This window comes from Durio zibethinus, chromosome 16 (assembly GCF_047325235.1).
Source record: "Durio zibethinus cultivar Kanyao isolate XHJ-2024 chromosome 16, ASM4732523v1, whole genome shotgun sequence".
In the NCBI taxonomy this organism is placed as follows: Eukaryota; Viridiplantae; Streptophyta; class Magnoliopsida; order Malvales; family Malvaceae; genus Durio; species Durio zibethinus.
In genome coordinates this window covers 25,523,334-25,544,795 of record NC_143177.1, presented here as the reverse complement: position 1 = coordinate 25,544,795, position 21,462 = coordinate 25,523,334, and the positions used below count along the sequence as shown (strand labels likewise).

The 21,462-nt window shown below is 33.0% G+C and overlaps 2 protein-coding genes, 1 long non-coding RNA gene and 2 pseudogenes across 25 annotated transcripts; 1 reads left to right on the top strand and 4 right to left on the bottom strand.

Moving 5' to 3' along the window:
• Window positions 1–1,645: 1,645 nt before the first annotated feature.
• On the bottom strand, window positions 1,646–5,736 carry LOC111298235 (translocator assembly/maintenance protein). 17 transcript variants are annotated; one of them, XM_089745685.1, is made up of 11 exons: window positions 5,553–5,656; window positions 5,315–5,467; window positions 5,161–5,217; window positions 4,987–5,049; window positions 4,821–4,889; window positions 4,537–4,629; window positions 3,993–4,241; window positions 2,964–3,092; window positions 2,294–2,399; window positions 1,877–2,092; window positions 1,646–1,759 (listed from the first exon to the last, which is right to left on the bottom strand). In XM_089745685.1, exons 2-10 carry the CDS (start codon window positions 5,420–5,422, stop codon window positions 1,902–1,904), a joined length of 1,065 nt encoding a protein of 354 aa, XP_089601811.1. In that variant the 5' UTR covers window positions 5,423–5,467; window positions 5,553–5,656; the 3' UTR covers window positions 1,646–1,759; window positions 1,877–1,901. The 17 variants fall into 17 exon arrangements, 16 of the variants coding, with proteins under 16 accessions (XP_089601811.1, XP_089601813.1, XP_022748765.1 ...); XM_089745687.1 differs by lacking the exon at window positions 1,646–1,759 and having other exon boundaries at window positions 1,785–2,092; window positions 3,993–4,070; window positions 4,137–4,241; XR_016328851.1 differs by lacking the exon at window positions 2,294–2,399 and having other exon boundaries at window positions 1,699–1,759.
• Window positions 5,737–6,337: 601 nt separating this feature from the next.
• LOC111298793 (uncharacterized) lies at window positions 6,338–9,570 on the bottom strand. Of its 4 annotated transcripts, none has more exons than XM_089745682.1 (4): window positions 9,435–9,570; window positions 7,591–8,046; window positions 7,263–7,469; window positions 6,338–6,858 (listed from the first exon to the last, which is right to left on the bottom strand). In XM_089745682.1, the coding sequence occupies exons 2-4, from the start codon at window positions 7,846–7,848 to the stop codon at window positions 6,571–6,573; spliced, it is 753 nt and encodes a 250-aa protein (XP_089601808.1). In that variant the 5' UTR covers window positions 7,849–8,046; window positions 9,435–9,570; the 3' UTR covers window positions 6,338–6,570. The 4 variants fall into 4 exon arrangements, with proteins under 4 accessions (XP_089601808.1, XP_089601809.1, XP_089601810.1 ...); XM_089745683.1 differs by having other exon boundaries at window positions 9,431–9,568; XM_089745684.1 differs by lacking the exon at window positions 9,435–9,570 and adding an exon at window positions 8,869–9,099.
• Window positions 9,571–12,773: 3,203 nt separating this feature from the next.
• On the top strand, window positions 12,774–14,566 carry LOC111298791 (C-type lectin receptor-like tyrosine-protein kinase At1g52310 pseudogene; annotated as a pseudogene).
• A 262-nt stretch (window positions 14,567–14,828) lies between these two features.
• Window positions 14,829–17,906, bottom strand: LOC149514482 (allantoate deiminase 2-like; annotated as a pseudogene). Its single transcript, XR_016328850.1, has 8 exons — window positions 17,835–17,906; window positions 17,675–17,759; window positions 17,455–17,571; window positions 17,150–17,259; window positions 16,966–17,070; window positions 16,766–16,852; window positions 15,205–15,651; window positions 14,829–15,127 (listed from the first exon to the last, which is right to left on the bottom strand). The product of XR_016328850.1 is annotated as an allantoate deiminase 2-like (transcript).
• LOC111298234 (uncharacterized) lies at window positions 17,855–19,620 on the bottom strand. Of its 3 annotated transcripts, XR_016328847.1 has the most exons (5): window positions 19,321–19,620; window positions 18,644–18,723; window positions 18,224–18,471; window positions 18,023–18,079; window positions 17,855–17,937 (listed from the first exon to the last, which is right to left on the bottom strand). It is a non-coding gene; the product is annotated as an uncharacterized LOC111298234 (long non-coding RNA). The 3 variants fall into 3 exon arrangements; XR_016328848.1 differs by lacking the exons at window positions 18,023–18,079; window positions 18,224–18,471 and having other exon boundaries at window positions 17,869–17,937; window positions 19,287–19,620; XR_016328849.1 differs by lacking the exon at window positions 17,855–17,937 and having other exon boundaries at window positions 18,023–18,471; window positions 19,287–19,620.
• Between the last annotated feature and the right edge of the window lie 1,842 nt (window positions 19,621–21,462).

Genomic DNA, 21,462 nt, shown 5'->3' with positions numbered 1-21,462 from the left:
TTAAAAAATAAAAAAAAAACATAAATTTAATAAAATTTTGGAATTAAAATACTAATTACCCAATAATAAGATTTTTAAAAATTTCAAATGATAAATTTTTTAAGAAATCTATAAATAAGAAATTTTTTTAAATTCAACTCAAATGATAGAAAAATTTAAATGAGATTTTGAAAAATAATTGTTATATATTTTTTTTTTAAGGATTAGAAAATTAATAATAGTTTTAAATTTTAAATTAACCCAAATAGTGAAAATTTAGAAAAAAACTTGTAAAATAAAAAATAAATTTCAAGAATGAAATTTGTAGTAATCACAAATGAATAATTATCTAAAAAATTTTTAAATGAGAAAATATTTCTAATTAAACCCAAATTGTGAAAGAATTAGATATATTTTCGATAAACAAAAATGATTAAATTTTTTTGACGACAAAACATTTTCAAGAAAATAAATAAAGTTTTTGAATACTCTCGATGTGAGAAAATATTTTAAGAATTCTATCATATTGATGGAAAAATCTTAAAAATTATTTCTAACATTAAATTTAAAATCATTAGAACCAAGATAATTGTTAGGATAAGTCAAAATTAATTGGTACCATCTTAGAATGAACATTATAAAAGTGTTATAACATTTCTCACATATAATCGAATTGTCAAAACTAATTTTGTTCAAAAGGTCGAAACTTATTATTTAATAACCCTTAGTCAAGTTCGGGAGTTTCTTAAAGGATAGATTTATTAGATGATCAATCATACTTAGATAAAAAATATTGGTAATAACTCATCTTGTTAAGTTTAACTATATATTTATAAATCTATACATTATAACAAATTATTTATTAAATATTGAGAGAGAATAAAGGGAAAAAAAAAAGAGAAAAAAAGAAAAAAAAAAAAAAGAGAAAAGAAGAGAAAATAATATATGGAAGGTCATGATGGGGTCAAAGTTTGTAAAGTTAATGGTATGAATTAACGCATGTGATGATTAATAAAATAAAAAATATATAATTTATCCTTAACCACTTCAGCGGAGTGAATGGGCATAAATAAAACTTAAAGATCAGCGATAAGTATTTTCGATTCCAAACAATCTCAGTTTCTTTTCTGCCAAAGTACCAACCATTCTATATGAGCACTGAGTGAGGGTACTCGGATGAGTCTTAAAAACTCTACTTCTTGTATGGATCACAGAAACCAAAAAAAAAAAAAAAAACAAAAAAAAAGGAAAGAAACCAACTCAGCGTTAATTCATGTATATTATCTCACACTCCCACCTAATTGCTGTTCTCTGCATACTACAAATTTGAATTAATATAGTATAATTTTTTTTTTTTGAAAAAAAAGACAATTAATGATCAATATACACTAAGTTGCCAAATGTTTTATATACTAAAATTTAGTAAAAGTAGAGCCTTGCTTTCTTAGTTATGGATTTCTTTTATATGCAACTGGTGACATTTACTTTAATATACATTTGGTTGAAGTATTTGAAAGAAATATTTTATTTCAAAGTTTTCAAAAGTTCAAAAATGAATTTATTTATTTAGATAAAAATTAAAAAAAATAAATTTTATGTAAATTTTCAAGAAAATTTTTTTGTTTTTGCCTCTTAGCATAAACGGTGACCAGAAATCTTGAACATATTTTGGCTCACAATGTAGCAGCTTGGATTTATTTTGCAGTTATTTCTAACATCTCCATTTCGTTGTAGCCGAAGTTCATTTGCCCTCTGAATGAAGGGTTTATAGGCAAGAGGGCTTAAAAAAGGAAGAGTAATCAGTCTAAAGAAAGACGGCACGGTATAATCGTTTTAACAGTAAACGAAAAAATAACAGTTCTCTAGCAGCCTGTCTTAAATAGTAAGCTCGACTTACAATTTAAATGCAAAGTGTCATGTGATCAAGTCCATGATCTCCAAGCCTTCTGCATTTTATTGGTGAGATATCTAGCAGCTTTAACACCACCAACAGTCAGTAGACCAGATACTGCTTGCCTTGCACTTGAAACCATGACTGTTCGCCTCAAAACCTTCTGCATGCGTTTTGTAGCCTCTTCTCTTGAGCCAATAACAACTTCATGCAATGCCTGAACTGAAATCAGAATACTTTCATGAAACAATTACCTAATTTTTTGCCCATGACATTGTAGCTATTATTGTACACCAAAATGAAGCTTTCAGACTATTTCCAAGGAAAATATAGAGTTCACTAACTTTAGCAGCGGTAGAATGAAAAAGCAGAGGAAAGTTAGCAATGTTTTTGGCCTAGGCAGCATGTAAGTGTAGTTCATACCAGATTCACTAGTTACTTTCTTCCTTCCTAGCCTTATCCCCATTAGACTTCTAATAGCTGGAGGAAGGAAAGAAACATGTGAACGAGCTACTGGTAAGCCACAATCCTGATTCAACCAAGAATATATCCAAATTAATGGACTCAATAATAATGTTACCCATATACAATTCCAAAGGTCTAGCATGAAAATATGATAGCTTTCCCCTAAAAGATAAATTTTCATGTTAAAAAAAGCTTCTTATTTATATCATTTACAAATGTTTCATATACGAGATGAAATCCACAAATACAGAAAAGCTACCATCATACCCACAGAACAACCTAAAACACTAAAGAAAAATCAAATCCACATAATTAATTATGTATGCTGCAATATTAATGCATATGAGATAACTTCAGGATGCTAGTTTGTTTTTGTTCTGTAAAAATCAGTGTTGATCTTGGGTTGCTACACCCGCTTGGTGCCATTTAGTCATTGCTTGAAGAACATACACAAAAGAACACAAAGATTTCTTTCTCTAGCAAAGCTGTAAAGTTTTGTTCAAAACTGATTTTAAGTATGTGAGCAGCAGATGAGACCAAATGTTAAGCTCTATCCACAAAGGAAAATTAGAAATTAAATTCACATCACCGAACCAACTTTGGGTTCATTGATTAAATTCATATAAACCTGATATATATTTGCATGTTGATTTTCAGATGATGAAAATCTCAACAAGTCTTTGCCTTCATACTCCTCAAGGAATGGCTTATACATGGACTGGAATAAATCAAACTGCCCTTGTACAATCTTCTTCACCTGAATCAAGAAAGCATCCTTCTCACATCATAATGAAAAAAAAACCAGATTAAATGAAAGTCATATATAGATGCAGTAGAAGAAAAAGGCATAAGAGTTATTGGAGGGAAATCAATTTCTGAAGCAGATGAAATTATACCATGCAAGAGCAGCATTTATAGGAGCATTAGGAATCATTTCAGGTGATTTGATCCTCCTTGTTGAATTCAACCAGGAGGACAAGGTTTAGAAGCATGAAAATAACAAAGGAGTAACCAACAGGGAGTAAATTTGGTATCTCCAAGAAGGAAAATTCAGGGGTGTGAGCTTAATTAGAAGTTAGGAAGAGGCATTAAAGGTAACTAAACAGTTTTGCTGGTTTGGAATTATAAGATTAGAATTTGGAAGTGTTGGTTGATTCAGTCATGGTGAAAATAAGATAGTATAAATGAAAGAACAGAGAACAAGGAATGAAATCTTTGCTTGTTGGAGCTTTATTGCTCAGATACCATATCAAAGAATTATGAGCAGAATAATTTGGGGAATTAATGCTACATGCCTATTCTGTACTGATTTGTATTTATACAGCCATGTACAGAAAAATGGATGGTAACAAGTTTGAAATATAAGAAATTTGGACCCACTTGAATGATACGAACTTATCATTGATTTCCCTCCACTATGAGTGCCATCAAAAAGCTTCTATTCTCATATTCTTATCATGGATCATAGTTTTCAATGGCATAGCTAAGATGTTATTGGGGCATAACTGGTGTTTGACAGGAACGTGTTCATAATTTAAAATTTTGGGTAAACTACTTGCCAACTTTGACAAACAAATGTAAATTTCAGAACTGTCAAGAGCTAACCTCCTAGAGATTTTCCTTCAAAATTTCTACATTAGACGACCTTAAGTTTTACCTTATTTCGATCCTCTGCAAAAAACATTCGCAAGTCACCCATGTATGACAGGCTACATATTTTGGCATAAAGGTCTTCCTGCATGAAAACAAAACTGATTACAAATATAGTAATTCTAAGAGGACGAATGGCAAGGAAGCAAACCTCTGTGAATTTGGGTGGCAAGAGAAGGAGAGCAGCAGACACTGCAGCTCGCAAGTTAACAGAATTTACATCTTTGATGTCCAAATTATCCACAAGCATATTTACCTCAATAAAAAATAGCGGTATAAGAATACTAATAAACCCCATAAAACAACATAGGTTATAGGTAGGATACTACAATGAATGGTAACTAATTATCCAAAAAGATACAATGAATGGTGAATTCACCTTCATTTGGCAGATGAGCAGACAAGGGTGAATTCAATGTAACACGACATAAATTTCACCACACAGTTGACAATAAGTTATAAAAAGTATCCTTTTTATAGTGCTTTTTTCCAAAGAAAATATAAGACATTAATATAGAAAACAAACGAGAATCAAATATAAGAAAGCACACCGGTTTTTGTAAACGACCACTCAAGTACAACCTCTCCCAATTTAAAATGTCTTGAACCAAGTCATGCATTCGAACAACTCCATATTTGAACATCTGCCATCCATAATAGCCAAAATGTGAGGAAATAAAAAAAATGCTCAGAGATCAAGAACATGCCTGAACAATGGACAATATGTTCACACACAACAAATTAAGATTTGAAAGCAATCAATGAGTGTATACACATATAATACATCCATATAACCATATTAAACATAAGATCCTATATTTTCATTACTCAATACCTTGTTATTCCAAGTAACAAACGGGTTGAAGTGTACTCCTACTCCTATTTTGTCTGCAACTTCAGTAACCTACAACCCAACAATCTATGTCTGAGCTTATGGAAAAAAAAATTTTAAATCTCTGCAGATGTGTGTGTGTGTGCACGAGTGAGAGAGAGATGAGAACCAGTTTTGCCCCACCAAGAAGCACCATCCATGACGCGTAATGATCTGCATTCATTTTTAGATTCTGGGTCGGAGAAAAACAAAATAGATTGGATTGATGAAAATATAGGGGGAAATCACTATGTAAAAAAGTTGTTGAATTGTTGTGACATAGCTTAAAATCTGAAAAACTGACCTCAGAATGCCATTGCAGGGGATCAGACACGCCAAGAATGTAGTCTACCATGGTTGACTAGAAGAGCAAAAAAAAAAAAAAAAGAATAAAGAGAATAAAATGAGAAAATTTTGGAAATGCAAGTAGATATAGAGCGATGTTGAAATAGAATAACCTTGTCATGATTGGTTGTATGGAGAACTGAGCCATAGACACAGCAGAAGTCTACCGGAGGAATAACTTTGAGAAAACTCAAGAGATGAGCTCTCTTCTCATCATCCATAACTACTTTAATTGTTAATTTTTGGTTACTTGTCACCTGCTAGTGCTGGACAAGAAAAGGTTGGATTTGTTAGTGCAAACCCTGTTTCAATTAGGTTTGTTGAATGAAAAGCAATTTAAAAATTGCTTACATAAGTTACAAAGAAGAAAAAAACAAAAAACCTTCGCCTGACACAGACCTAAAAACTCCGCACGACGATTAGCGTTTTAAGGGTTTAAGAATTAGGGTTTTAGAATCCCCAAAGATTAGTCGGCCTACATAGTCCCCAAACACCGAGTGGGCTTGACCCATCCAATCAATCATCCACATTGCTTTTCAGTTGACAGGTAAGCAAGGCAAACAGATTTTAAACTCTTCGCTTTTAGGTTTGGTTGGCGGGCCGAAATGAGGAGCAGCTGTCCATACTCGGTACTACAATAACCCACCTTCCCGTAAGGCCCAAACAAGACTTGTTGCGCTCTTTTTTTTACATTACATGCTACTTGATGATGTCACCTTTCCTCGCTCTTTTCCAGATGATTTGTCAAATTATTCAGAACGATAGTCAGAAGTCAGAAATATATTCGGATACCTCCCTAATTTCTAAGGAAAACCCTTTATGTTTCTTCAAATTCAAGGCTGTATTTTACTACTAATATTTCAGATTGATGTCGATAAATTGATCGACAAAGACTGCATCCTGCCTTCAAATTTTTTTTAACAGTAAAAAATTATTCGGCTTTAACTTTTTTTCAGTACATCCTTTTTAACACATATTTATCTATGTCAAGTTAACAAATTTAGGAGATATTATGTTTTTCAATCTCTTAATAAATTCGAATCCAAATAACAGAAGAAAAACACACTCTATCGTTATCACTTAACCAATCTTCCCTTCCTTCATGTTAAAATGAAACTGAAGAAACAAATAGCATCTTCTATAAACAGAGACACATTGTTAATGATAAAAAATTGCAACTCTTTTTCCCCGTTAAATCACGGCAAAGTTCTAGACGCTCAGAGGGTATGCAAATAGGAAATGTGAACATTACACAGGGAGAAGCCAGCTGGTAACTGGTTAGTAATATCGCCACATATTTATCAACCAAAAGGTTAAAACAATATACAGATGACAGCATTTCAGGTAGAAACGAAGCCCCTTGACAAGTTTACTTCCCTGAAGAAACCAATTGCTGCACCGCCACCAAGTCAGGAAGAACAATAGCACCGGATTTTCTCCATTCCTCAGCATCAGGAGTTTTGAATCTATCCAATAACAACGCATTCATCCCCACACTCTTTGCTGGGACATAGTCTTTGCGCATGCTGTCACCAATGTGCATAGTCTCTTCTGGGGCAATATCACCAGCCCTTTCAAGAGCAATCTTATAAATCCTTGGGTTTGGTTTTTCTACACCTTCAAGACCAGAGAACACACCAAAGTCCCACTCGGATCCCTAAACCACCAAATCAGATGGACTTTCAGATACAAACATCATATTAGATAACCTACCTAAATCAATGAATGAGAAAACCACTAACATTTCCAAATCATTGGTTCTCAAACCACTAATATTTCCAAATCATTGGTTCTCAAGTACACTTTGAGATTTGCAGCATCATACTACCAGTAAGATAGCACGTCCCTGCTTGAGGTTATATGGAAACATATGGAGGATCACCCCCTATTGTGTAACCATGTTTTTAAACCGGGGAAAACAAATAAGAAATCAAAAGGGCTTCAAACCCAACAATTTGCAAACTAATTTCCTCACTGTGCACTGGATCAAAAATATACGAAATATAATAAGAATCACAATCCAATAAGATGCATCAATCCAAATTTCATTAACTTGTTTACCTGGTTCAAACCCAAGGCAGGAAGAATCACATCCTGGTAACGATATTCTGCATTGCTTATAATCCCCACTTTAAGACCCTTTTCACGAGCCCATCTTAGGAAGGGTTGGGAATCTGCAAAAACTGTATATGGTGCAGATGAACCAAAGGAAGCATATATGCGTCTAAATATCTTCTCAAACATGTCCTCATCATACTCGTACCCTGCCTGTTAGCAAAACAAGACTGGTGTCATAACAACTAATCTCTCTTTCTCTCTCTCTCTCTCTGTACATATGTAATAGAAGTATGCAAGATTTTCTTTGATAGCATAACATAAATTATCTTACCCTGACAAATGAATCTCTAACACAAGTTTTCCACCATACAATGTTTGGCATTTTTGCTGCAAACCCAAAACACGGATGCTTCTTTGCCATCTCTGTATATGCAAGCTTGAAACCTTCATGCACACGTTTATAGTCAGGGCATGGTAGTCCAACAGCTTTGGCTGCCATGCAATAGTAGTCACCAAGCTCCCCTTTGTAAGCTATGAGAGTACCAGTAACATCCACAGTGATACAGCGTAATCTGGATAATAGGGACATTGCAATAGGAATTGTGCACAAGCTTTTCAGAATTGACCAAACCCCAAAAATGTAAATCAAGAAGATTTTGATTCTTATAGGATCTTCAAGTAATTTGTGATGCAATGGATTGACCCCTTCTTCAGTCAATCTTCACAACTGTGTACTTCAAAAGTGTGGGTAATGATTAGCAAAAAACGTTGGCAACCATAGTGCAACCTGAAGAATAAACCAAGGAATATAATCAAAATTCCATCACCAATCAGTGGTTTTGAAAACAAAAATGTTAACAGTAGGAAAGAAGAATGTATATGAAGCACAAATCATATGTTTTACATTGTGTTTATGATGATTTTTGCATTCGGATAATGTCACATAAATGTTGAAAATACATCAACCACTGGAGGAACAAAGAAAGAATTACTAGAAAGTTTAATATTCAAATGACCCAATTAGACAATGCACCAGGTTAAGCAAGCAACTAAGTACAAATACTGGGAGATAGTAATTGGTCAACAATAGGGAAAAGAAAAAAGCTTTCATAACTAAACATAAAGAGAATGTCAGATTCCAGCAATTTAATGTTTACTAAATGCCTAAAATGTATAGACAAGCGTTACTAGCAATAACCTCAACCACAGTCCAAAAATTAAGATGCTCTCTTCTACTAGGAATTGAATAAAGAATTGCATGATATTATATCTGAGTTACTTTGAAACAGCCTGAAAATCTATAAACAAAACACACCAGTTCTTGGCATAATTAAAATGATCTTTTATGAGACCAAAGTCCTACCCTGTCCGTCACCTCTTGAGTACTTAAATCAAGCATTGCTAGCTCTACAGTAACAATAATTATCTTTATAATGTTGTATACTAATTAGGCAAGAATCTGACGAAGAGAACAAAGAGTTTGCAGTCGTAACTACCATAAGGAAAACTTCAAATTCCAGTCTGTTATTTTAGGCTACAAATATAGCTAAACTGAATATGATTGCATTATTTGCTATAAACTATAAAGAGATGAATCTCCTTTTCCTACCCAATATTATTATGCTAAAAGGGACGCGGAAATGCAAAGGATAAGTAAAATCAGCATTCAGCAAATAATAAAGATCAACTGCTCGCCTTTCACTTTCATAACATATATGCTCAACATAGTCAACACAACTGCAAGATGTCGTGACAACAAAAATGAGAAAAACAAAATTCAACCCATAATTTAAATAGAGCAAATTAAGACTTATCCAAGCCAAAAAGGAAAAATCAAAAGAAAGATTTGAACCAGTATCAACAGCGCCTGGACCTTGAACAACAGTGCAGATAACCTGTGCTTTAGCAAGATTAGATATATATATACATATATTTTTTTTGGGTTTCTTTTGATAACAAAAATATATATACTACAAGTTCTAAAGATTGGAAATGGTTAAAAAAATCCAGATACAGGCATTAGGTGGGAAAAAAAAAGAAAGCGAAATAACAGCAGAAGTGGATCAAGATTCAAGAATTGAAGCAGTGAAATGGAAAGTGGAAGCAAAATGGAGAATTACAGAATGAAAAAAGAAGCGGGAAAACAAGAAGAGAGATTGAAGTGAAGATACCCACAAGAAATGAAGCATAATCTGGATACTTTACTCGGGTCAGGTCGGGGGTTGAAATCAGAAAATGCCATTGTCTTCTTCTGTTTCGGGAGATGTATCAGCTTCGGCTTCAGCTCGACTAAAGTTATTGAGCATGTGAGTGTGAGAGAGAAAACAGATGCGTCTTTTCAAGTTCTTAATTTTTTATATATTAATCTTAAATTATTTTTTACCCCTGATTAACATAATACTAACTTATTTTTATTAATTTTAATATTTAAATATTAAAAATATTTTTAGGTTTTCTCAATACTTTGATCAAATCTCTAAAGAATTTTTTCTACTTTAAAAATATTCAAACAACACGCCCTTTAAGATGTTTTTCGATTATCATATTTATTAAATATTTTATAAAAAATTAATTATATACATGATAAATTACATTAATTAAATAAAAAATTTACAATATATAATCATAAATAATTAATTATGAAAAAAATCAAAATTTGTTTCAATTTTAGTTTTTATCTTAAATTATAAATAAATAGAAATTATTATATTGAGTTCAATTTATGAATTTTTCAATATTTTAATCAAATTTTAAAAAAATTTATCTTACTTAGAAATTTTTAAGAAAATTATACATACATAGCTTTTTAAATTTTCATCGCCAATTCAATTTTCACTTATTTTTGACTTTTTTAAAAAAAATTACATGATAAAAACATAGAAGGGAATACAAACAAATTTAATCTATCAATTATTATTTAATCTATATCTTATTTTTTATGTTATTAAAACATATCCTAATTTAAGAATTCAAATAAACACATGAATAAAATAAACAATAAAACAATTAAATCAATCAAACTAAAGAATAAAGAATTAAAAAATATCAAATTGGTTATCACCTAAGCTGAATTAGGTTTCAAAAAAAAAAGAAAAAACTCTTTATTCATTCATACCACAGTCTAGAGTTTTAGCACACATCAAGAATTGGGTATTGGAAAATTATTTTGAATGCATTTAAAGTGACAAGGATCAGTGATACCTTAACTGCAAGTATGAATTGATCTAACAATAGTAAAGACCACACAAGAAAAGAAAAGAAATATTGTGCTTTTTTTTTTCACAGCAAGGACATGCCATGCGGTAGAGAATTCCTTCAAGTAGGTAAGTTAGCTTCAACATGGCATATTATGGTCAAGGCAATGAAGATTTTGTTTCTCTTGCATTAAAAAGCAAGAAAGTGCATGAAGAAAAAGAAGCAAGGAATTTGAAATTTAATAAAACCAACAACAATTAATAAATAAATTTTAAAAGCATACCAACATATACCAGAATTTTTGAGATGATGGGAAATCTTTTCGAACTAATATGATTAACAGCCAGATGAAACTATAAAGATAGCCAACATGATTCCTTTTCTTTTTTTGCTGGCTGAATGTTTTCTTGATTATTAATTGTTGCTGATTCTTCTTTGTCATAATAATTTTGAGATCGTTAGACAAAATTTTAAAAATCAAAATAGAGAGTCATCACTAATATTTTTTATTAAAATGTAATTAATCATATAAAAAATTTATCTTTTTAATAAAATCTTAAAACTAATTAAAATTTATCAAAAGAATAATTTTGATTTTTAAAAATAGAGTTGGATTAGGGATTACCATTATAAGTGAAGAAGAATTAACACTCTACAATGGTTGCTTTAAAAATAATACTAATTAATTGCATATTATCTTTAATATTAATGAAAAATAGTTTTAATTTGAACATTTAAAGTAATTCCCTTAATTTATTTATTTTTGCAAAATCTTTTTTTTTAAATTTTTTATTTAAGAATAAAATGAAAGTTTTTAGTTTAGAAATATTTTCTAAATTTTCTAATATTTAAACGAAATTTCAAAGAATATTTCTTTACTTAAGAGTGTCATATAATCCTCAAATTTTGGTATAATATTCTTTTATAATAATAATTTTTGAAAACCTTTCAATATCTAAGTAGAATTTTATGAATTATTTTTACTTAAGAATATCATTCTATTTTTTTTAAATATCTTTTCTTTTTATTTTTAAAAATTATTATTATCACTTCAAATTTATTATCAACAAGTATGATGCATATGATGCAGTATGACGTAAATGGATGTAAATAAAAATCAAATGACACAAATAATCAAATTTATTTCTCATCTTATGAACTTTTAATTTTTTTAATTTTTTATCATCTTATTATTTTTCCTCATCCTTGTTTCTAAAATTATTTAATTACAAAGTGAATAATTTTTATATTGAAAATTTTCCTTTAATTCTCTATATCTATACGGAATTTAAGATAACGCAAAAAAACTTCCAACAAAAGAATAATAAGTCATATTGTTAGGTGAGATATAAGTTTGATCGAGCTGAAGGGAATTTCAAGAAACAAGATCAACTTGATACGTTAGCTTGGACCTAAACCTAATCACCAAAATAGTCTTAGATTGATGATGAATCACTCTTTTATTAGAAAACTATTATATTTTTTTCATCTTAAAATGACCTAACAATAAATATAATTTCTTCTTCCATTTCACAACTGATCTCATTTCAATTAACCATGTAGATTTTATTTTGCGTTCTGTCATTCTTCATTTTTTTTGTTTTTTAATTAATGTAAATTACAATTTAAAAAATTTACAAATTGACAGTTATTTTCCAATCTTTGGGGGTATCCATGACATCTTACCTATATATGTGGATATTACTCTGGTCTGGGCTAAGCTAGCAATGCTTAATGTTTTTGCATTGTTATCTTTTGTTGGTCTAGGTAATTTTGGTAAATATGCAGTTGGATGTTCTTGTTGCTAGTGCTACAGCCTACTAGGCATAAAAATATGGCAAAACAGATATGTGTGTTGATATTCCGGCTACCTGTATATGCCTATCTATCCAAACAGAAGGAATAAAGGTAGCAAGAGAAAGGTGAAAGGCCAAAGTGGGGATGTGGTGCAAAGGAAAATGACTCATAAGGGAAACACTTTGTGATTAGAGTTCCCTCAAGTTGAACTTCTGCTTTATATGATTTTTTGTGGGTTGTACGAATGAGCATGGTGGATTCATTTTCAAATTCCCAATTTGCTTAATATGATGTTTATAATCACCGACATCAAAATTAGTGAACTTAATTCTCAATTATATATGTAAATATTCATATGTGTCTGAGGTCGATAGAATTATTTTTATTAATATTATTATATCATATTAGAGTATAATATATTAATATAACAATATATTATTATTATTGTTATTATATTGTACATAGTTTATTAGTATTATTATTATTACTATTATCATCATCATCATTATTATTATTATTATTTAAAGAAAAAAATCAAAAAATCAAAAAGGTTTAAAATAAGAAGGAGAACAAAAAAAAAAAAGGAAGGAAATTGGTGATTCAATATCGGATCCGTTGGAGCATGATTTTTGGTGATTCAATCACGAATCCGGTGGAGCATGATTCTTGGTGATTCAGTTACAGATTTGTTTGGCATAATTCATGCAAAGAATCAAGCATATACAGCAAGCAAAAATGAAAAGAACAAAAGGAGGGAGGAGCCTGAAAAAATCAATACACACCCGAAAGCTAGCACAGATAGCCCCAAATACGATACCTAGAAACCTATACCCAGGATTCCATCAGAAAAACAAGCAGAAGAACACTCTCTCCTCACCTCTGCCGATTTACCAGCCCCTGAATTCTCAAGTTATTTCTGCAAAAAATTTGCTATGGGTAAGGAGAAGGTTCACATTAACATTGTGGTCACTGGCCATGTTGACTCTGGAAAGTCGACCACAACCGGTCACTTGATCTACAAGCTTGAAGGCATTGACAAGGGTGTGATCGAGAGGTTTGAGAAGGAAGCTGTTAAGATGAACAAGAGATCTTTCTGTTTTAAGTTCATGCAGGCATTCTTGTTAGAATGTCTCCCAGTTATGGCTAATTGAATTAACTGCGTTCTTATTATTCAGTTTTTAATTTGCTACATCAGCTATAAAGAATCACTTGAAATGTTAGCAAACTTTTATTGCCACCACAATTACATATCAATTTTCAAATTCTTGCAGATTCTTTATCTGGTTTGAGGATTCTTGAATTGGATTATAACCTGCGTACTTTTTTTACGGCTTGATCTTTTTTTTTTCCTGGTCACAGGTGTTTCACAAGTTTATACTTTTAAACAGGTTCCTGCATGACAAGGTTAAGCCACATATTGCACCGGGATATACATGCAAGCAATGTACTACTTGATGAAGAGTTTGGAGCCCATCTGATGGGGGTTGGTCTTTCAAAATTTGTTCCATGGGAAGTAATGCATGAGAGGACTGTGATGACTGGTGGAACCTATGGATATCTTGCCCCTGAGTTTGTATATAGGAATGAGCTCACAACAAAGAGTGATGTCTATAGCTTTGGAGTGCTGCTGCTTGAAATAGTAAGTGGGCGTTGGCCTGCTCAGCAAGTTATTTCAGTGGGTTGGCAGAGTATATTTGAGTGGGCAACGCCTTTAGTGCAGGCATATCGCTACCCAGTGCTCTTGGATCCTCTCATATCTTCATCAACATCTGATGTTCCAGAGGCCGGTGATATTCAGAAAGTGGTGGACCTTGTGTCTGCTTGCACACAAAATGTCCCTTCTATGCGGCCTAGGATGTCTCATGTTGTTCATCAATTGCAACAGTTGGCGCAGCCAGCTGTCACCAAGTAACTTAGGTTTATCTCACGCTCTGGGTCTTTTTGACTTTGAATGCCTAATGTGAAACGAGCAATTTCTCCAGCCAATTAAGGTGCCAGAGCTTTAATTTTGCTGAACAATATATAGTTTAGACCTACCATAGCGCTAGTAAAATCAAAAGAGATTAAACTCAAATGGAGGATCTGTACTTTATGCATTTGAAAAAGGTGACAGAAGAAAAGTTCATGGATGAATGAGTTTCTTAGTAGAATGTGTCAAATCAGATAGGATTGATTGCTGTAAAATCAGGCTGCCATTATCTGGGTCATGGAGCGTAGCTGAACCACTAATTGTTAGCTTGGCCAAAAGTCGGCACTCTGCTGACTGTTTCAAGCCAATCTGTGACTTTTGGCTCGCTGTGGTGCATGGCTCTTCAGACAGCATTCATCACGGCTGCAAGTCGGACATCTGAAGTAGGGATTAGAAAAGCCAAAGGGTAACCTACGTGATCCATCTTTGCCCCGTAATTAATTTAATTTAAATGTAGCTGAGGAAGGCATGGATATATAAACCCATTTTTTTGGTTCTAAAATCATCATTGGTCGATGTCATCAATGATGTCACAATTCGCATGCTGACAAATATAATTAAATCACTTCGCAAAGAGGTGGGAACATCATCCCGCTTATGCGCGCTCTAGGTGTGGACATTTTTCTTCATTTGCTTCTTTTTAGTAATTACAAAAAAAGAAAGAGTAAAATCATGGCTACCATTACCGTAAGGCGAGAAAATTCACATGCCATATAAGCTGTAAATAAGCAAATTGATAATGAACCTTGGTTAGATGAGACATGGCCATCGCATCATGTCCAGCTCCGCTCATTAGCACAGAAACCTCATCTTGAATCTCCCCTATCATTCTGTTGAGAGCAGTGTAAGCAGCAGATTTTAGCTGTGACCTCAGTTCCGGAGCACAAATTACTGCATTTGCATCATGCTGAAATGATCCCCAGCACAGAAAGTTAAAGATTATTCTTGTTATGCAAATGCCTAGCAAAATGTTGAGCTTCCTACCTTTCGTTTAACGCTTCCAGATACGAAACGTCCATCACATATTTGATACATCCGATTAAATAATTCATAAAGAACAGCCTCACGTCCCACATCATCAATTGCACATAAATCCACAGTGAACGTTACGTGCATTAGAGTTCGTATTCACTGCTTATTAGCATTCCTGTTAGGGCTTACATTGAGATGTTCAGGAATATTTTCTTGCCTGGTCTGGAATGACGTTACTAGCACTTGCCAGATTGATATCTCTCCAACAGTACAGACAAGAGAAGTGGACACAGAGTCCATGGTAAATTCATTGTAGTTACCGCCATCACATAAGAAATTTCGAGGATGTTTACACAGACTCTCCAGCAATACAATCAATTCCGCAGCGGCAGCCATAGAGTCCCTATGCATTGACATTGGTACTGTTCTGGCATGTCCCTGTGAACCTCTCTCCGTAACCTGCAAAGATGGAACAGTTCAATAAAGAAAACCTGAATGATCGTTAGGAATATTGACTGAATATTACTTTAGTTTCACATATATCCAAGTTTAAAGCTTTTGGTTGCAAATTCAGGAAATCATAAGCCCAACATCAAAGGATGAAAACAGTATTTATGGAAAAATTAATGATCAAGTTGCATTGTTTTCTGTAATTAATAAAGATAATCACCCCTTGATGCCTTTATTTCTTTCTATTCAATTTGTCCATTGTCAAGTACATAAATGTAGTGTAGGTGAGCTTAAGAACTTACGTGGCTGTTACAATTGAAGTTCAGAAAAACAGAGATTTATGACCGGTGCATAAAAGGGACAACGACAAATTTCCCCACTATAATAACTTTAAAGAAAATATGTTCTTTGGTCCTAAAAGAACCAACAATAGTAAAGTAAGCAATTCCAGTAGATAAAAAAAAGATTAAAGGATAAAATAATATGTTTCTGCAAATAACCAATAAATTTATTTACAAGGAAAAGGCCCTTTTAAGAGTAATGTTAAGATTAGACGAAAAAGTGAATAAGACAACAGCACTAAGTTGTCATTACTTTGTATACCTCACACATGCATGAAGAAACACTAGAAAGAGGCCCCGAAAACACCTCTTATATTGCAGCGTAACGCAAGGTTTACCAGAAATGCAGTACATGCTCATGTTCTTTCTCCAGCAAAACCATTCTATGGTAAATTTGGGATCCAATGTTTGTGTATACACTATCTTTTCTTTCTAATCCCCCTTTTTCCCCCTTCCTCCTCTACCCAAGAATAAGAAAAAAAAAATCATATTATCATTCATATCATGTACTTTTCAACCTTATGGTGCTCCAAACTCGATCAAATCAATTCTACTTCTATATTGCATGTAGTTTTGTGCATTGCACTTAACCGAACCATCAATGTTCGAATAACATGTTTCCAGGTTTAGGTACTTAGAGAAATTGCACAGCATTAGCTAAATTTCGTATATGTCCTCATACATGTTTATAGTAAGTCCAAGGTCGTAAAAAAAATCACAGAGTAACTGAGTAAGTATGTTTTGAGAAGTTTATGCATGTATTTTGACAAGATAATATTTACCTTCATTCGTGTCTGTCCAGCTATGCCTTTAACTACACCAAGAGGAAAACCAATCCATTCTAGTATAGGTCCTTGTTCAATGTGAAGCTGCAATATCGAATAAAGTAACAGAAATCCAAAGCAGAGTTTCTTTTCCATGAGTATCCAAAGATAACCACTATATGTTTGTTCTCACAATAATGCAGTGCAGGCCAACATACCTCAACATAACCCCAAATTGATGCAGGATCATACTTCAACTCCAACAGGCTTTCCTCCGCAATTTGTATGGAATTCCCCTAAGAGCATCTTGCCCTGTCACACCAATAAACAAGGATTATGTGTAAACATACTGACTGTCAACAGTGCAATAAGTAGACATGAAAGGGTTGTAATCAAGGAAACCATTTATCAGATATCTTCAATGCTGTAACTGGTAAAACTCCAGCTACAGCAGCACTCCCTAGGAAGGTAGATTGAAACCTCACTCCCTCCTCGTCACTAAATGCAATCACCTGCAAGTTTCAAGAATATAATCAATAAAATATAAAGAACTACAATATTTTCAAAACCATTTATTTTTAAGCATGTCCAGATGAAAAATTAGTCTCTTTTCAACAGAAAAAGTAGCCAACATGTATCGGGTGAAAAAGAAAAGACTGGAACACAGCTAGGATATATTATGACGTTAGAAGATGTAGATAACTTGCCTCGATTGGTCGTTTTAGTTCTCCCAACTTGCCATTGCTTTTCAAAACTTTCAATGCTGATATAGCAGAAGTTATACCTAATGACCCATCAAATATCCCAGCATCAACAACAGTATCCTGTTTGCAAAGGAGATGTCAACTGTCAGTATGAACGTCGATTCATATTCTTGATATGTTGTATCACAAAAATGAGTAAAAATAGGGAAAGGACAGGCGTCACCAAATGAGAGCCAATCAACAGAGCTTTAGCACTTGCATTAATTCCCTCAACTCGACCATGTAAATTGCCCATAGAATCCACCCACCTGGAAATCGACATAACCATCAGTCAAGAGTTTTAGAAACCCTGATTAGGATTCGAGAAAAGATGGAAAGCTAACGTTCTCAAACCAGCATCCTCCATCCACTCACGAATAAGAATTCCCGCCCTCAAGAAGTTGGGCTCATAAATGTTCTCTTAAGATAGCCATCAGCATCACTCACCTATCAAACGAGGCAAACAATAGTCATCAGCATTGCTCACCTATTAAACTGAGGCAAATATATTAAAAGTTAAACAGAAACTAACTTTGCTGCCACAACGATTTAACTGGTCACAGATCAGTAATCCTATGGGGTGCTCCAACTATATCATCATTGCAAGAGACAATAGCATTGTGTAATAATTAGTTCAATTCTCATTGAATAAACTTTCAGTTATCCAAAAAAAAAAAGGAAAAAAATACTAGTTCACTTCTTAAGAAGTTAACTGTTTAGGCAGCACATGTACTCTGTTAAGCAGACTCAAGAATAAATTTCTCTGCATTCTGTTTACAGGTTTCATGATTACTTCAGATATGATATCAACAATTTCTGGGTCAGAGGCAAGCGAAGTAAAATCTCTGTCTGCCTTTGTCTTCTTTTTGTTATTTGTAATCTGATAAAATAAGAAAAATATCATCTTTGAGGCTTTGACCGCATCACATTTGCCTATTAAACGTGTTTCTTCCTATCCACCCGTATTCTCCACCAAATCACCTTCAATCATAGAATACATGTTTCAAACATATTTCACGACAAAGACAAATGGTTAATTTGGTCTAACTGAATTTTTTACCTTTAAACACCCAACTTAAAAATGATTAAGAAAACAGGTAAAAAATGAAAATTTTCAAAAACAAAGATTGATGTAAATATGAAATATATATACCTTTCCAAGCTCATTAAGCCTTGCAACTGCGTCGTCCCTTAATATTTCTGAACACAAAGATCTCGTTTTGCCTTCTTTATCTTCAATAACCAAATAATAGCTTGTAAGAGAACAATAAAAAATCATTAACAGAGACGCACAAAAGAAGCAGTACTTTTGCGGAGTCTAAAATAAAAGGAATAGTATTTCTTCAGTCTTTTTTTCTGCTTTTATAGGACAAAGAGAAAGACAACTTCAGATCAGTTGTAAGCGCAGTTTTTGGATAACTGAAAGCGACTCACTTTATTATGTACCAAAAAAAAAAACGTAAATTTCAAATAAAATTTTATTAGTAATTCTTAGGAAACCCAATCTTAGTAAAAACAAATGTTTAAACTTGCTCTGTTTTCTCATCTGATTACAGGAGATTCTTCTATCTCTACATTTATCCAATATAAAAAATTTCATCTTTTTCTTTTTCCTAGAAAATGAGAGAGACACCAGAGAAAGAGCTTCAAATGGTGTCACCATTCACTTGAAAAAAAACAATAAATTGTAACAAATGGAACAACTGGAAATATATTTGACGGACAGACAGGTCCTCCAAAATGTAAATATTCAAAGAGTAATGTACCATAAATACCAGATTGACTACAATACTTACTGAAGAAAAGGGAAAAAGAGAGAAATGGAAATACCAGCAGGTCCAGGATAAAGAGAAGAAGAAGAAGCAAGGGTTGATAACAAAAAAGGCAAAGAGACAAATGTGAAATTCTGGTAATAGTCATGCCCGCTGGAAAGTGCTGAGCTTTACCAAAACAAACTGAAAATCAGAGCCAGACACAAACAGCAGCCAAGCAACTGACAGAGATAAAATCGGTGCACCTTTCTCTTCTGTTAGACCTTGACAAAGCAAAGCAATAAGAACCCTAGGATTCTCGTGGGGTTTTAAAAAATTCGGTTTGAAAAAAAGTAAGTTTAAAAGTTTATTTAAAAATTGTAATTTAAGAATTTGAAGTATTTAGTATTATTATGAAAGTGTCATGATGATGTATTTAAATGTTTAAAAAGTATGTATAAATAACAAAAATTTAAAATTATAGGAATAAAATAATTTTACTTTTGAACCGTAATTGCATACAAATAACCTTAATGCTAACAAGTTGAAATGGGCCAAAAAGTTCTCCTCTCTGCACATATTGATGATGCCTTCGAAGCGCTAACTGGATTTTCAGCCCATAGTGATGATTTTCTTTAACGAGTCTTCGAGACTTCTGTGTTTGGGCTAGCTTTTGGACAAATATATTCAAAGAACTATTACCTTAGCTTTTTTGGGCCTCCTTTGTGGATCTTGCCTCTTGAGAGTTTGAGTCTCGAGTGCGCCTCTTGAGAGTTTGATATGATTTCAATTTTTTTTTTTAAAATCTAGTAATTTTATATTTTAAATTTATTTTTACCTTTTGATATTAATTTTGTTAAAAAATTTTAAAACATCAAATAAAAGAAATACACAAACTAAATTTTTTTCTTTTTTTTAATACAGGTGAAAATTAAATAGGAAATTAAAAACAAATCAAAATGCGTGACGTTAAAGATGGTAACAGGCCTAGAAGCGGAAGCTATTCGTAGAGTTGCAGAAATTAAAGAATGGTTAGGGTGACAGGATGACAGGAAGGAGAGGCCAACGGTCAAAGGATTCATTCCGACAATGATAGGTTCTAGGTATATCTTATATGTGTATATGTTGTTGTGTCCATATTTCCATCCCCGCTTCTTTTAGCGACAATACGTGACGGCGAGTGTGACAAAGGATGTCCGTATGCTTTTCTCACATTGCACACTTAATTGCATTGCCAATATCAAAATATCCAAGGGTGAAGACAAGAAGCTGAGAGAGAGAGAGAGAGAGAGAGAAAAGAAAACAACATGGTTTTGCTGCATCTTTGCTCTGGGGGCATCATCACATTTCAGCGGCCATATGCGTGTATATAGAATTTCCTTAACGCCAGTTTTTCGCTTTGCTTATGCATGCCGCAACTCCCATATAAGTTTTAATGAACAGTTATAATATGATTAGGTAAAAGAAAGAGTAAATTCCAAATATATATCCAGTGGTCACAAGAATGTGGCATAATAGGCCGCCGAGACAAATGTGTGTACTGGAACCTGGTCCAGCAATCTGCAAATTAAAGGCTGACAAAAGTGAAGAAGTATGGCACGGATAGGGATGGCCGGATGTTGAGATTAAGAGACATATTGACGAGAGTGAGTTTTCTTAATTTCTTTTGCCCCTCGTGTCTCAAAAAGTCTAGCCATCTCGACTCAAAGTCCCCCCAGGCCAAGCTAGCTGCCGTTGTTTCCGCTCAAATACTCTGCAATACAGTGCAGGCCAGGGATTAATGAATGAGTCCGTCTAGCCTTCTTTATTTCATTTTATTGCCTTTGCATGGCAACTGATTTGCCCTAACCCCATATTTCTTGTTCCTCTTTCCTTTCAAATTTTAGTCACTCGTGTTTAATTTCTTGATGGGATACCCTGAAACCATAAATATGCTTCGATTCTTATTCTTTTGCATATATTATATTTATGCATGCTGTCCAAGATCAAGTTAAGTCAATGTTCATTGTTTTCATTTCTTAATTTTCTAAAGCAAAGTTTTGGTGCTATATACGTACGTACATGGACTTTACTAAACTGTACGTGGGGATTTAATTAAGACTACTTTAGGAACCAAAATTTTGAGTACCTCATATATAATTCGTATTAATTAGTAATTAAATTGGGTGACAAAAATAATTTTGACAATTACTTATCTGATTATTAATTCCATTTCAATTCA

Coding starts and splice junctions, on each gene's coding strand:
- LOC111298235 (XM_022893030.2), bottom strand. CDS start 5,422: ATGGATGATGAGAAGAGAGCTCATCTCTTGAGTTTTCTCAAAGTTATT. Junction 5,218..5,314: donor ATACAACCAATCATGACAAG/GTTATTCTATTT, acceptor TTGCTCTTCTAG/TCAACCATGGTAGACTACAT. Junction 3,093..3,992: donor TTGCAGAGGATCGAAATAAG/GTAAAACTTAAG, acceptor TTCTTGATTCAG/GTGAAGAAGATTGTACAAGG.
- LOC111298793 (XM_089745682.1), bottom strand. CDS start 7,848: ATGTCCCTATTATCCAGATTACGCTGTATCACTGTGGATGTTACTGGT. Junction 7,470..7,590: donor TTAGAGATTCATTTGTCAGG/GTAAGATAATTT, acceptor TTTTGCTAACAG/GCAGGGTACGAGTATGATGA. Junction 6,859..7,262: donor CTGCCTTGGGTTTGAACCAG/GTAAACAAGTTA, acceptor TTGGTGGTTTAG/GGATCCGAGTGGGACTTTGG.